Source organism: Manihot esculenta, chromosome 6, assembly GCF_001659605.2.
Source record: "Manihot esculenta cultivar AM560-2 chromosome 6, M.esculenta_v8, whole genome shotgun sequence".
In the NCBI taxonomy this organism is placed as follows: domain Eukaryota; kingdom Viridiplantae; phylum Streptophyta; class Magnoliopsida; order Malpighiales; family Euphorbiaceae; genus Manihot; species Manihot esculenta.
In genome coordinates this window covers 15,126,536-15,143,069 of record NC_035166.2, presented here as the reverse complement: position 1 = coordinate 15,143,069, position 16,534 = coordinate 15,126,536, and the positions used below count along the sequence as shown (strand labels likewise).

Here is a 16,534-nt window from a genome sequence, read left to right as displayed (position 1 = left end):
TTTAGTGTCTAATGGGGTGTACCAAACTATTCGTAAGGTATTCCGCTCCGAGTTTGAGTTTGAGTTCTATAATATTTGACTCGTACACTCAGTTTATTTACTCAATGTTATAAGAAATATGAACTTAAACTTGAATATGCCTAAATTTTCATGAACCAAACATGAACCTTCTAAATCTTAGCTTCACTTAACTCGATTACATTTTTAGAGTTTATAAATATTCGGTTTATTAAGATTTAAGAGTTTATTTTTTTATATGTTTATAAATTGGTTTGTGTGTATATTTATTAAATTAAAATTATTTAATTTTAAATTTTTTAATTTTAAATTAAAATTTATTATAATTATAAATAAATTAAATTATTCAAAATTAAACTCTATAAAAAATCAATTTATTTTAGTTTATTTGTTAAACAAATCAAAACTAAGTTTACTAATATCTTGATCGAGTTGAGCTCAAGTTCAAAAAAATTTTAACAAATTAAATTTAAATTTTTTAAAAATTGATTCGACTATGTTCTTTTATGCTACCAAAATTGAATATGAGAAAATTAATCATAGATCTATATAGGTCTGGGATTAATACTTAGCCATTGGTATTGGAGAAAAACTTACCTGCAAATGTTCAACATAGAAGTCTCATATACATGGTATAATAATAGTATATATATAGAGAGAGAGAGAGTGAGGAAGGTGTCCTTGTCTCCACAAGGCAGAAGCTGACAAGTAAGTTTGGGCTAATTGCCATGCATGATTGAAACATATACCCATCAGCTACTGAAAAAAAAAACCCTTAAATTTTACTTCAAACGCTCTTTCACACTTGATCCGTTTTTCATGCTAAAATTGTGTGTTTATGAGTTGTCTCCGCGTAGGAGAGAGACGATTTACCAACCAACCAACCCACTCAATTCCTCAATTCGATGCTTCTAAATGGCAGATTAAAATCATGCTGCTGTGATCCAAGGCATGCCTAAAAGGCACATCTCTTAATTATGCAGTATCATGTATATATCTAATTGAGCTACGAGGATGATTCTTTTTTGTCAATGAAATCCGTACTACAAACAGTAGACGGGAAACAAATCGAAGTACACGGTAAGGAAAATTAAAAGAGAAATTTATTATTTAATTTCTATATTACGAAAAAATTTATTAATTAGTTCATTAATTTTAAAAAATATATTAAAATGTTCATATTATTTTAAAAAAATTTACTAATTAATCTTTATACTAATAAGTATTGTAAAAAAATTTAAAATCTATTCTGATAAGAAAAATTAATTAGTAGATTTTTTTATAAAATTGAAGATTAACTAATAATTTTTTTAAATTATAAAAATTAAATAATAAACACTTAATGACTAAAATTAACGGATAAACTAATTAATATACTTTTTAAAATATTATAGATATTTTAATATATTTTTTAAAATTGAGAGATTAATTAATAAATTTTTTCTTGAAATAGAGATTAAATAGTAAATTTTTTCAAATTAAAATGACCATGATGGATTATTAGGTTTTATAAAATAAATATCTACTATTTAGTTCATGTGATATAGAAAAACTCATTAGTTAGTATCGAAAAACCCATTAGTTAGTATTTTAGTTTTAAAAAATACATTACAACACTTCTGAAATTTAAAAAAAATTTACTAATTAGTTCTTCGGTTAGTTTTAATAGTTAAATATTTTACTATTTAATTTTAAAAAAATTCACTAATTAATTTTTCAATTTATAAAATTGTTTAATATTATAAAAATCAAATTACTAACTAATAAATTTTTTAATATTATAAGAGCCAAATAGTATTATTGCTTTTTTGCTGCTCATTATAAAATAGGAAGCCAAAATGAGCCAAAAATCTGGGTAAGATCGTAGCACATGGGGTTGTCCACTCCTTTAATCAAGAATCTAAAGACTATCAATTTGAACTAGGAATTGATCAACTTTCATATGTTGCTAGAACTATGCACCAAGCTAATATCATATGATAAATAAATTTATGGGTATTTCTATAAAAAATACAGTTTTGTCTCCTTTTGTGATGAACACATGTTTCTTCCCACACAGGGCTTTCAACTTGTGCTCAAAAACATCATTTCATCGCACATTATGAATTGAAAGTAGCCAAAAAGCCAAAGTTGTGGTGGTAGCTTTTGACCTTATGGCTCCTCGAACTCGACTAATGAAAGAGAGAAGCAAGCAAAAAACAAAAGAGCAAGTGCTAGAATCTGATGATCAGAGGAAACATCAATCTGTAGTGACACGTAAATTTATTAGAGTATGTGAAATGAGAAAAATTATATAATATCACTGTATTATATAAGACGTTTATATAATTGATTTTATGTAATTTTGATTGGTGAGATCTACATATTTATATTTTAAATTAATAATGAATTACAATCAATTAAAATTTACTAAAAAAACGTATAGGAGTTGTTAAAAATTTTAAAAGTATTTTACACTTTCTAAAAATAAAAAAGAGAGTGATCTAACTTAGAAGGTAAACGGTTCGTGAAAATTAAACTATTCGAACTGAATTCGATTTATATTAACAATATTTGAATTCATTCCGAACCTATTTCAAAATTGATTATTATTTGGATAAAATTCGAACTGATTTAGTCTTATATATTTTAATTAATAATTTATATAAAAATATTTTTTATTAATAATTTTCATTTAAAAAATTTAATATTTCTAAAAAGTATTTAAATTTTAATTTGTAAATAAAAATATATAAATTTCTTTAATAAATATTATTATAAAATATATTTTTTATATTAAATTAATTATTTATATAAACGGATTCGAATAGTGAATATCTGTACATAAAATTAAAGTAAAATTTTTAACTCGTAAAAAGTATTTTTTTTAAATTTAAACCCATTTTAAATTCAATTATAATTACCCAAATTTCATTCCATCAAAACCCAAGAAGAGTGTCCCCTGGTGCAAGGCCAAGGCAGGGCTCCTTCATCCCCGGTGTCCCCGTTTCGTGGTGTCTCCAAAATTGCCTAGTTGTTAGCTATGTGTTTGTGATATGTGTGTATGAGACTGTTTGTGTCTTCAAAGAAAATGGATGCATTAACTTTTGTAAGCACCCTTCAAAAGAAAAACACAAAACCTTCTTTCTAGACAATCCCTTCGCTGACATTCTGGTTTTCTGTTTCCAAAATTCTCCTCTCTTTCTCTCTCTCTTCCTATTCATTTTACACAGACTTTGGTCAAACCTCATTCACAAGTCTTGCTTTGGCTTTGACCGTCTTTAATTTGCACGCATGGATTCTTGATAGGCAGCTTCTTAATTTGTAAAGTACCAAGTATCCCTTATTAAAAATAGTTATATGTAATCCATTATTATAAAATAAAGAAAATAATTATAAAAAAATAAAAAAAATTAATTAATATACATCATTTTTAATTTTAAAATAAAAAATTTAAAAATCTCATATATTAATAAATACAAAATTATGTATCAATAAATTTAATTGTATTAAAAAAAATTAAAATTTTGAGTACTCATGTAATCTATTATATTTAATAAACTATATATTTAAAAAAATAAAATTTATTAAATTTTAATAGTGGTGGATAGCCGTGGCAACAATAGAAATGCTAATGAAGGAATAAAATCACTTAAATAAAAAATTTTTAATAGTTGAATAACTCTCATATAATTTCTATTTATTTAAAAGGATTTGATTGATTGACGAGAGTTGTACCGTTATGATTTCACGGAATTCAGTCAATTGTCTTGATCGTGGAATATTATTGAAAAATAGAAATTCGTGTTATCAAAAGATTTCTGCGATTATTTTAAAAAATAGAAATCTGTGTTATTAAAAGATTTTATGCGATTATTTCTAATATGAAATGAGTCCATCATCCAATTTAGTATCTTATTGAATAAAAATGGTGATATTATTCCTCTATTAATAAAAAATTTTAATTTTTAAAAGTATCATACTCATCCAATAACAATACGAAAGATTTCAATTTTCTCATCCCACCATACTAATTAAAAGTATCATACTCATCCAATAACAATACGAAGGATTTCAATTTTCTCATCCCACCATACTATATATAAAGAGAATAATAAAAAATAAATTTTAAAATATGAGTCTGGTTGAAAATGAAGAAGATACTATGATTATACTAGTGGATTGTACATACAATGATGAATATATAGAAGTTACAAAGCGAAAAAACTAAAATTATCAAAATTAATATATTAAAATTATAATAATTTAGATTTAATAAGTTATTAGTTCAAAGTTTGTAAGGCTTGATATAGAATATTATAAACACAATTTTATTTTTTATTATATTTTAATTATTATTATTTATTTATTTTTAATAAGTTATTTGAATCGAATAAAATTTTAATTTGACAATATTTTATACAATTAATTCTATTAATTTTTTAATTATTTATGGTTTATCATAATTAATATTTTTTATAACAATTTTAATTGATTATATATATTTATTTTATATAATTATTCATATTAGAAAAATAAAAATATATAATATTTATTAATTAGATTATATTATATTATAATTTCAAAAAATTATCAAATCAATAAACTAACATTATTGTGAGATAGAGAAAATTTTTTATATAATGTTTTATTATGAATTTGATATATATATATATCTTTATTTATTTTCTTTTTACTATAATTTATTTTATTATTTAAACATTTTGTATATGGTAGTTATTCAATTTTTATAAATATATTTTTAATATTATATTTATTATTAAAATAAAAATAAAATAGTTTTTTTAATAATAAAATAATATATAATTTTTATTATAATTTCAATAATATATTATATTAAAAATAGTAGAAAATCAAAAGGTTAATAAAAATTAATATAATAAATTGTATTTATTATATCAAAAAATAGTAAATTAAAAACTCATACATTAATAATGATGATAAAGATAATAAATTGCATTTTAACATATATATTAATTATTATTTTATATGGATAAAAAAATAAAAATGTGTAAAAAAATATAAATTTATACTACATGACATAATTATATAGGGTAATTATGTACTTGGCAATCTCTCATATATTTATGTGAATAATTCACATAAGAAATGAAATACATGCATGTAATATTAATTAATTAATAATATTGGTTATATTTTTTTTCAGTTTATTTATTATAAAAAATAAAAATAAAATATATATATTAAAATTTTTATTTTATTGTAATTAATATATTATATTATAAAAGTTATAGAAAATTAGAAGGTTACGGGCTAATAAAAAATTAAAAAGTCATATATAAATTGTAATAATAAAAATATAAATTTTATTTATTATAAACATATTAATTAGTAATATTATTAAATATATAAATATAACTTAAAAATAAAAATAAAAGTAAATTAAATTAAATCAAGTGTCTACAAATATACAAATTTAAGAATGTTAATTATATCAATCCAAACATGACGCTTATCAATCCTCTCTCTCTATATATATTATCTAAAATTCTTTTTATAGGATAGTTATTCCATTTTTGTAAATGTATTTTAATATTATATTTTTTATTAAAATAAACAATAATTTTTAATAATAAAATTTTTATTACAATATCAATAATATATTATATTAAAAAATAGAAAAAAAAATCAAAAGTAAGTAGCAATCAATGTAATAAATTATACTTATTATATTAAAATATAAGAAATCAAAAAATCAGATAAAGGTAATAAATTATATTTAACATATGCATTAATTATTATTTTACATAAAAATAAAAATAAAATATATAAAAAAATTATAAATTTATTTCATATTATATAATTATGTAAGATTAATTATGTAATTAGTAATCTCTAATATATTTATTATTATTCATATAAAAGATGGAAACCAGATAGTATTAGTTAATTAATAATATTAATTATAATTTTTTAATTTATTTATTATTAAAAATAAAATAAAATATATGTTTTAAAATTTTTATTTTATTGTGATTACTGATTAATATATTTTATTTTAAAAATCGTACGCAATTAAAAAGTCACGTACTAAATAAAAAATTAAAAAGTTACATGCTAATAATAGCAATAAAAAATTAAAAAGTCATATATAAATTATAATAATAAAGCATTTATTATAAATATATTATTAAATATGAAAGTATAACTTGAAAATAAAAATAAAAATAAAATATATTATGTTTGAACCTTCACAGAAATATACAAATTTAAGATTCTTTTTACACAAACCACTTTAATATTCAAATTTTTTACATATATTTCTACAATTTAAATATTTATTGAAAATGGGAAACTATTTATTTTCTAATATCTTAACTATATTTTTCATATAAAATTATCTATATTTCCATAAATTTTAATAATTATATTTTAATTTTAAATAATATTTAATAATATATTTTTATATTAAGTGTGTATTGACTGTATATTATACTAAATTCATTTTATATAAAAATTAAGTTGATTTCATCAAAAGTTTCTAATTTAATTAAATTACAAATAACTCTATTTTGTAAATGTATTTTATATATTGACTACATCATAGTTTCAAGGAATACATTAACTTTAGAAACATTATAACTCAAGCAAATATATTTTTAGCTTTCTAAAGGATAATAATATTTTTATAAACGACTTAATTCAATGAGTTCATTCTATTCTCTAAACATCTCACAAATCTTAATGAGTCAAATACCAGCGAATTTAAATTTTATTTGTTTATTACATACATTTATCAAATTGAATTTTAATCATAAAAATTAATTTAATAAATAAAAATGCATATTTGAATAATATTACTAAATTAAAGAAGACTTACTGATACTGCTTAAATTTTTCTTTCTGATGATGAATTTGTAAAATAACAAGAAACACCGAGTGATTTGATGGGTAAAATTTTTAATGCATAAGTCGGTAAAAGATCAAAGTGAAATTAAAAAAAAAAATATTAAATAGATTATATATTTAGAGGTTGCTCTTTATCTTGGTATTAGATTTGAATTATGTGATTGAGTCTTAGTAAGACAACGAAAATCGACTTCAGTAGGACTTTAATTTGAAATGGATTTTAAGAGTCATATTAGTCAGAACTGAATCGTAAAGACTGAGTCATAAAGAGACCGTGGTTCATATATTAGTATCACTTACATATAAGTCAACTATCATATTCTCTTTAGCAAGCTCTACAAGGTTAATTAATTTAATGAAAAGGAAGCATGCATGATATATTTTAAAAAGGTGGGTATTAAAATAATTATTATAAAAAGAGAGAAAAAGAGGTACAATCAAAAGGAGTTGTTTGGGATTTTTTGGTGGAGGAATATTAATTTTTCAGGTGCATGCGCTTTGATTTTATTGAGTACAATCTAAGCATGACAAACCCTAAAAAGTAAGTTTCTCCCCTTTAAATCATTCCCCTCACCTTCTTCATCTTCTCATCCCGAGGCAGAAAATTACCAGTATACATTTTCTGTCTCCTCACTTCTCACCATCCATCTCTCCATAAAACCCCAGTAAGATTTTTACTGTTTTATCATCTAATTCTCGAGAAATATTATGATTCTTGTGTTCATACGAGTTTTCATCTTCTTTTAGTGTATATCTTTGAAACCCTAGTTCAGTTGGTCATTTTTACGAATATCTGTGATATTATTTGCTTTCTTACTTGTTTTGTTTTCGATTTTCTTCATCCTTGGATTTGAAAATTGCAATTGAGCTATATGGGTATTACTTATTGACGTGCGTCTGGTGTTTGATCGATTTTCTTTTCAATATTCTGAATCAATCTTGTATTAGATTGGATAAGTTCAAGTAGGGCATATAATTGCCTGTAAAAGTGTTTGATTTTAATGGATTGTGTTCATAGAATAGGAATAATGATTTGGAGATTCCCCCCACATTTGTGTAACCACCAACAAGACAACCACCTCCACCTCCAACTCCACTAAGCAACCATAGCTTTTCCCTACCACAGAAATTTAAAACATGTTCATATGATTGTCTTTTGATCATATACAACATGGGTCCGTATCTTGTATTTCTTTATTCAAGTACACTTTTTTCCTTTTCAAGTGCTTGTGGTACCACTGATACCAGATAAGCTCACTCAGCTCCCAGTCCCAGATCCTTTTTAAAAGCTAAAACCCACTTCCTTTTTTGAGGTTCAGTCCACAAACATGGCTCCTCTCTGGTATGCCTGTCTCTGCTAGTTCCATTCATGGTGGTTTCTGTATACCCTTTTAATTATATTATTAGTTCATGGTTCAGCTTTTTCTTAAAGAAGGGAATCTTGCTGCTGGATGATAGGGAAACAAATTAGGAAAGCGATATTGGTGAGGTTCAATCCGATGACGGATTTACACATTGAGTATTGTAAAAGACGATCTCAGATTGAGCCGCGCCAATATCACTTTCTTCTCTACATTATACATTGCTTTCCCTTTCACCTCAACAGAGTCTCATCTCTCTGCATCTTATTATACGCTTCTCAAGGGGACACCTGCAGCTCTTGGTGTTTCTGATTCATGGATCTATACACAAGGTATGCAACCCTGCCTGGTGCTTTCCATTTCAACCAGGGATTTGTTTAGTGCTTTTTTTCATAAAAAAAATTCTTCTAATTATTTAATTAATATTGTTTTTTTAAAGGTAGCTGTTAATGTAATATATAGTTTGTTGAGTGACTATACATTATTCTTGCAAATATAATCATTTTCAGTATGTTCTGATGTATACCTATTTAAGGCCAAAAGGGGATAAAAGGAAAAGCTTGTACTGTAATTGGCAGAAAAAGATTCATCATTTACCATACCTGTATATCTAGCTACCCACATACATGGCACCACCAAATCTTAAAGCAGCACGTGCAGGATTTTAAATTGTTTAGCAGAAAAAGAAATTAAGGGAAAATTAAAGAATTATTCTTATATATTATTAAATATTAGATTAAGCATATATAATAGTCCTTGATTCATTTGAAGCATGCATGACCTACATATATTGAAAGGCTAATAATAAGAGCCATCCTCTTCCACGAGAAGTAATTTTATTTGCCCATAATTTTCTTTTATTTGGTTTAGTTAATTATGAACTTGAAAAATAAATAAATAAATCGATCATACGCACACAAGATAGAGCTAGAGCTAAGTAGGGATGAATTAAGGAAGGAAGAAATTGAAAAAATGAATGATTTGACAGGAGTTGATGATAAAAAATGCGCTTTGCTGGATGCCAATTAGTGAAACATCTAAAGTGATCAGTTGCATTATAATCAATAGTGCCAAAGACCTTTGCTCTTTTCTTCTCTTTCCTTTCCATTCCAGGTCTGCTATAAATTTTCTTTCTCTATGCATGTTGCATGATTGTTTCATATCAGAGCTTCTTTCTATTTTTCTTTATTGTTGTTTTTCCCTGGAAGAGAAAGTGCATACGGGTTAAGTTTTTGCACATTTCTGTAGTATCCTCTGATGCATATTCAAAGAGGGCAACTTTTAGTTCCACTTCTATACCTAGGGTTTCTTACTATAGTGGAGGGTTAATGTTGTCCTAATTATCATGTGCATGCACAGTAAAGATTGAAAAGCGATATTCCTTTTGAAAAGTAAAGATATAAAATTGTGAAACATCTTACTCTTTGCTTAATTTCTGGGGAAAAACTATCTTAAAGTGGGCATGATTTTTCCTTCTAATAATGACATCTGCTCCATGTAGGCTACCAATTGGCTAGTTAAATTTTGAATTTTATAAAATCTTACTAGTCTCTTCTTCCCATTAATCCCTTCCATTGCTTGCTATAATCAATTTAAGGGAATTCCAGTTTGATATTTTGCATCTTAGCATGCTTCTATATTGTCCTTTTTTTTTGTAAATCATAAAATAAAAATTATTATTATTACAGTTTAGATCACTTATGTAGTTTGATATTTAATGGTCTCTTGAGTAAGAAACCAAAAACTTAATAATCTCTTGTAATTGATAAAGTTTCAGGAAATAGTCTCTTTATTTTTCTAATTGTTCAATAAAAAACAATTTTTACACCTGGCTTGTTTAGAATACTTTATTTTATAAAAAAAAAAATTACTTGTCACGTAATTGTTTTGATGCATTTTATAATATAAATTAACTCATTTGCAAATTCTGATAAAATTATGAAGTAAAAATTCTGTGCTCCTCGTATATGTTGTCCCATGATCAGGTCTTAGCTTGGGATTTGGTGAGGATTAAAGATATGCTGGGAAGATGCCCAAAGTAGAGAAAATGCAATTCCATTAAATCCCCAATTATATTGGGAGGAAGGAAAACTTGCCATTGCTTATAAAGACAAAAGGACAATGAATGTCAAGGATGGAGGAGGGAGGAGGTCTACTAGAGTTTTAGAGTTGAATTTTAGAAAATCTTATAATTTGAATGGAAACAGAATTTTAATTTTCCCTCATATGATATAGTCCATTAGTGTAAAAAAAAAATGATAATTACATATCACATGGGTTGGGTTGGGTTGGGTTGGGGTTAGAGGAAAGGTTAAAATTAACCCTTAATCTCATTTTTGGTAGTTTATTTGAAAGCATAAATGGGGGTTAATGAGATTTGATTAAATCTCTACATCAATAATCTTTTAAATATCATTTCTTTTCTTCAACCTTTTTATTAACCCTAAGATTAAAGATAAAAAGTAAGATTTTAATGATTTACCCATTAATTTTTTTTTAATGGCAAATAAATAAGCTCTTAATATTAATATAGACTACATGTTTAACATAATTGGATGAATCATCCATATTACCTTTTTCAACTGGATTAATATTAATATTTTAAGTATTATTTTATTGTGTTAAATAAAATAAATGAAAAAAAAAATTTTATTATATTTTTTTACTCATCTCGATTAATTTATTTATTATTATTTTTGAAAATCTAAATTTTTAGCTCTTCGTTTAAACACTGATTAATTATTTTGAGTCATAAAAGCCCTTAAATATATAAATTATCAATTTCGACTTCACTATATGCAAATTTAAAGACAATATAATAAAGTAAATTGAGTTTGTAAAAAAAAAAATTGTGATAATTGATATTTTTAGGCAACTGTAGATTACAACTCCTTAAACACATTTGTTTGACGGTTAATAATCACATTTCTGAACACTATTTAAAGATTGAGATATATAAATATGAGATTTTGAGAAATAAAATAAGAAAGAGAGATAGAGTTCACGCATTACTTAAGCGATAAGGAATTTCACTTCAAAAAAGTGAGATCATCGGAGCTGCAACTGCTTTATGTACGAATTCATAGAGATATATCATTGACTAATTTTATTTTCAAAAAACCAGCCTTATTTAGTAAAGACCTTTTCTCACTTGATGCTTTCTAACCAAGCTGAACCAAGAATTCCAGCACAATCCGTTAGCTACTAGCACTCCCTTTTCTTGGATCGAATTCGAGGATGTGACACGAAAAATACTCGTCGGGGGAATGTCAGCAGCAATTGAGAGATAAAGAGAAAGTTGAATATGGTTTTTACAATATTTAACAAAATAATCATTTTGTTTAATCTTTCGTGACAATGTGAATATTCTTTGGATCTCTTTATTTATTATTATAAAATTATTAATTTTTTTAAATAATAATTTAAAAGTAGCTTAAGATAATTGACGATCACCATTCTGATTTTTCATAAGGGCCTGAAAGAGCCTACCAAAATAATAAATCAAAGATTCAAAAAGCCATGAATTTGTTGTCATTGTTTATATATATTGTATATATATATTATCTATCCCAAACGACGCAGTTTTTGTTCATTTAAAGTCTTCCGCTGACCATGTACATTTCTCCGCCTTGCAAGGCAAGCCACCCACTGAAAACAGAAAGTCTCTAACCGTTGTGAAATCCCTCGTAGACCATTTTGAGCTACGCGCATTCTAACAGAAACCCTAACCCTAACCCTAACTTATTGCTGGAAGAGTTTGTTTCTAATATTTCAAGTTTACAAACTCTCTTCCATATCCAAAAAGTAAGAACGAACTCATCTGATTGGCATTTATTAAATATTTATATTACCCAGTGTTAATTTCTTCTTTTTGTTATTAAATTCTAATTCTCAAGGTCATAAGTGATACAGGGCTAGGGTTTTGTGGTATACAGAGATTAGCTCGCTCACGAGAATGTCTATTCTTTGCCGTTCCTTCTCTACCTTCACATCCTTTGCATATGGAAGGCTACCTCAAAATCACTTCAGGCTTTCTATTCTCAGATTGAATGGTTCTTATTTTGGTAAATTTTTATGCTTTGTTTTCGATTTTTAATTTGTGGGTTCATGTGCTTCTAGAATTTTAGCTGTTTTAGATGAAATTATTGAAATGTTTTTTTTTCTTTTCCTGGGTGTTGATAGAGGTGGAAGTTTCAATGATGGCCAGCGTAGGGGAGCTTAAGAAAGCAGTGGAGGATGTTTTCAGCTATTCAACAGAGGATGATAATTCTCATCACAATATCTCATGGTATATATATATCTGCTGAATGATTTAATTTCTTTTGATTTTTTTTTTTAATTTTCTTCTTCTTCTATACTTAAAAAATCTGTGTTGCAAGGATTTCAGAGAGACTCTGTATGATATATATGCCTTGAAATTACTCTTTTTTTTTTGGTAGTTGTGAAAATGATGCAAATTATGAGATCTATGGGAAAATCTTTTCTCTTAATTACAATTATATTTAAATCATCCCAACATTCAATTATTTCCTACTATGTTTGCTAATTAATTATTTATATAGGTAATAAGCACAGATAAGTAAAGAAAATAAGAAGGATTTTGCTTTTGATTATCTATTTTGATATGAGTTAATGACTTATACTTTTAATTTTGTTAAAATTGTACTTTAGTTAAAAATTAATGGAATTGTCATGCCACCACCTGCCACGATCAATACCAGTGGCAAACTATATAAAATTGATAATAATTTAAAATTTTAGAGTAAAATTGTAACAAAATTAAAAATATAAATTTTTTTTTATAATTATCTATTTTATTAATAATTTTTTTAAGAGATAGAGGAATGGAAACTAAATCTATAATGTCATATGAATTACATATTTTTTTAAACCATTTAATTAAGTTAAACTAGACAATTAATTAAATATTTAATTCATATATTATTAATTTTTTGAAACTCACACTAAATATTAGTATAATTTAGAAAAAATAGAGGATTAACATTATAATTGATAGTTAAAAGAATAATTTTAAAATAAATATCTTAAAAAATTATTTTATTATTTTTGATATTTTTAAACTGAATCACATTAAATATTATTTTAAACTATTTTTTAATACTTCATAACTAATATATTTAATAAGCTATTAAAAATACTAAAAAAAATACTAAATATTAGACAGAGTAAAAAAAATCTTTTGATAATGATTTTTAGTCAAAATAAGATCAAATAAATTATTATTATAAAATTATTGATAAAATTAAAAAAAATTAAATAATAATATACACAGTAATTTTTAAATATAACATTTGATAGTGAAAAAAGTAACTTGATAATTTTTGTAAGTTTTCAATCATACTATTTGTATGATGAATGACGTAGTAATTTTAATAATTTTTTAATTATACAAGTAACAGTTGAATGCATTTAAAACAATTTTGAAAATCAAATTTTAATTGATAAAAGAAAAGTATAAAGTATAATCATAACAAAATCAAAAATTTTGGCGATTAACTCTTTTAATATTGGTATTTATATATTCAGGTCACATGTATGGAGCCAATTTTGCTTATGTTATGGAGATCAAAAGCTAGTGGATGACAATACATATATTCGATCTTTAGGCATCAAGGATGGTGATCAAGTGAGTTTTTTTTATAATGAAGCATTCATCTATTATTGATAACCTGAAATCATTTCATTGTTGGTTGGAGACAAAACTAATCCTGAAAACAAGGTGCAAGGTGATCCTTGTATCGCATCTATGTTAATTTTTTCCCTGTGCTTTGCTTATGCCTCCAATCTGGTATGCAAGTGTTAGAATTTTTTGCATCGAAAAATGAAGGGACCAGTAAAAGACATAAGTAGGAAAGATCCTAAACTCATTGTGTTAAGGTTTTAGATCGGATGTAGTATTTCAGTGTCAATCTCCCACTCATTTCTTGCATTAAGCTAATAATTTATTTTCTGGTTCACGCAGCTTTATTTCATCAGGGATTTAACAATAACAAACTGTACTGAAGCCAACCGACAAGCAAAGGAACAATATGATGGTTGTGGACAGTACTCCATGATTGCAAATGACTAATAAAAGGCTTCAAGTGATTAATATAGTACAAATCACTTGCAGTTATGTATATTTCTTGCATATGCAGGTAATGGAAATTGGACTTGAATCATCCTCTTAATAATCTGCTGATGTTGAAGACAACACATGTTACAGGAGACAAGAAAGTTTAAGTGCCAATGCATGCCTACAGGGGACCAAGTCTTTTTCTGGACAATTCTTGAGAAGGATAAGCTCATAATACATATGTTGTTTTCAGCTATATTATCTTTCTGGGATTTGATCCAGTTCTGTATTAAAATGAAAGATTCTGTTTTTTCAACAATTTTATAAACATCCTCTAATTTCCAGAATCCAGATAGCTATGGAGGAAACAAATTTGCCTGTGTTTGGAATTTGATTTGCTGATATGAATTGATATTTATGGTCCAATAATTTTGCTACCATCTCAACCCATAATCATAAAACAAGATGAATATGCTCTGTGGAGTGTTCTGCAATAAACTTTTAATAACAAAATTGATAACCACATTAGTAATATAACAGTACATCCAACTCAGAATTACTAAATATAATCTATTACTGGGCGTTTGGTTTAGCAGTTCAACGCACCAAATAATTTATAGATATAATTAAAATTTTATATCAATAAATTATTTAAAATTACAATATATAATACATTAATTAAAAATACTATAAATAATAATTAAACTACTTATAATATTTATTATTATATGATAAAAATTATACTTGTGAATAAAATTTTTTGCATGTATTGTATATTAAATTAATATTTTTATATTTATTTTACTAATATAATAAATTAATATATACTCTTATTAGTAATTTTATATGCTAATAATTATGGTTAGATATAATTTTTTAAATATTTAAATTATATCGGTTAGAATTAATTATGAACTTATATTAGACTTACATTTAAAATGTTAATAGTGAAAAGCAACGATCCAATCATTTATATAAGCCTTTATCAAAAAAAGAAATTATAATATGTAATATGCTGATTCATAGACAATCACTTGTTTGAAATATGGTACATTGAAAATGATAAATTTTAAGGAAAAGTACAAAAGCTTAATACCGATATTTTATTTTAGAATTTATGATTTAATTTGTAATAAAATAACATTTTATAGTATCGGAATGATAATTTTTAAATGCTATTAGAATTGTTGTTGTCAAAATCAAATTAAGAAGTACTATTTTAATACAAATTTAATTATATATACGAAATTGAAAATAAAAATAAGTGAAATATAATTATGCCTTTTTATTTTTCTCTTTTAATTAATAATTTTATATATTTTTTGATATCATTATAAAAATTATAGTTATTTTCTAACAACACAATACTACTATGAGATACTATTTTAACACAAATTGAATTATGAATCCTGAAATGAAAAATGAGTATAAGTATAGGATTTTTTTTAGATTGTTTTCTAAATTTTATAATAGAACTATTTTATTATAAATATAGATAATGATAGATCACATATAAATTTCACTATTTTACCATGATGGATATTCAATTTTTACTTGAAAAATGAAAGAGAGCTACATTGGGAGGATGGACAATTTAGCCTTTTCTCAAGGCAAGCATATTCTTGAAAAAAAGCTCTGCTGCAATAGGCATAGGCATCCAGAAAGCTCACGCGACAAGGGAATTTTACCTCTTCATTTTCGGAAATGGTTTGCGTTTTAAGCTAAAACTAAGGTCAGATTCTAATATGATAGCGATAAAAAAAAAAAATGCAATCTGTGATGAAATACATATGTCATGAGAAAACTTTACTTTGCCCTTTAGAGGAATGATTTGCAGAATAAGTTAAAGTTGGATGAGATTCTAGTTTTAATGAGATATAAAATACAGCAAATAATAAAGTGCATATTGTCAAAGATTTCTCTGCACTATAAATATTCTTTGCATCTTTGTCCATAGTATATGTTCTAATTTTGCTGGAAGTGGCTTGTTTGGACATGACTTGTATAGATACTGAGATTCTATAGCCAACCAAGACAATCGCCTCCTTTCTGTTCATGTTAAACATTAATCGTGTAACCCATAAAATATCCATAAACGTTCTCGGTCGCGATGGCTTCCCATAAATCAAGGCTAAACGGATAAAACTAGGATGTTTTTGGTTCTAGGAGATGAATCAATCATGGAAACATACTGTCCTGACAAAACTAC

At 25.0% G+C, this 16,534-nt stretch overlaps 1 protein-coding gene across 4 annotated transcripts; it reads left to right on the top strand.

Annotated features, from left to right (window-relative positions):
- Window positions 1-7,354: 7,354 nt before the first annotated feature.
- Window positions 7,355-14,675, top strand: LOC110618199 (U11/U12 small nuclear ribonucleoprotein 25 kDa protein). 4 transcript variants are annotated; one of them, XR_002488471.2, is made up of 6 exons: window positions 7,355-8,581; window positions 12,162-12,313; window positions 12,432-12,537; window positions 13,797-13,896; window positions 14,233-14,407; window positions 14,476-14,675. XR_002488471.2 is itself a non-coding variant. In XM_021761299.2 (6 exons), exons 2-6 carry the CDS (start codon window positions 8,565-8,567, stop codon window positions 14,338-14,340), a joined length of 483 nt encoding a protein of 160 aa, XP_021616991.1. In that variant the 5' UTR covers window positions 7,355-7,553; window positions 8,533-8,564; the 3' UTR covers window positions 14,341-14,675. The 4 variants fall into 4 exon arrangements, 3 of the variants coding, with proteins under 3 accessions (XP_021616991.1, XP_021616993.1, XP_021616992.1); XM_021761299.2 differs by having other exon boundaries at window positions 7,355-7,553; window positions 8,533-8,581; window positions 14,233-14,675; XM_021761301.2 differs by lacking the exon at window positions 7,355-8,581 and adding an exon at window positions 11,776-12,053 and having other exon boundaries at window positions 12,154-12,313; window positions 14,233-14,675.
- Window positions 14,676-16,534: the final 1,859 nt, after the last annotated feature.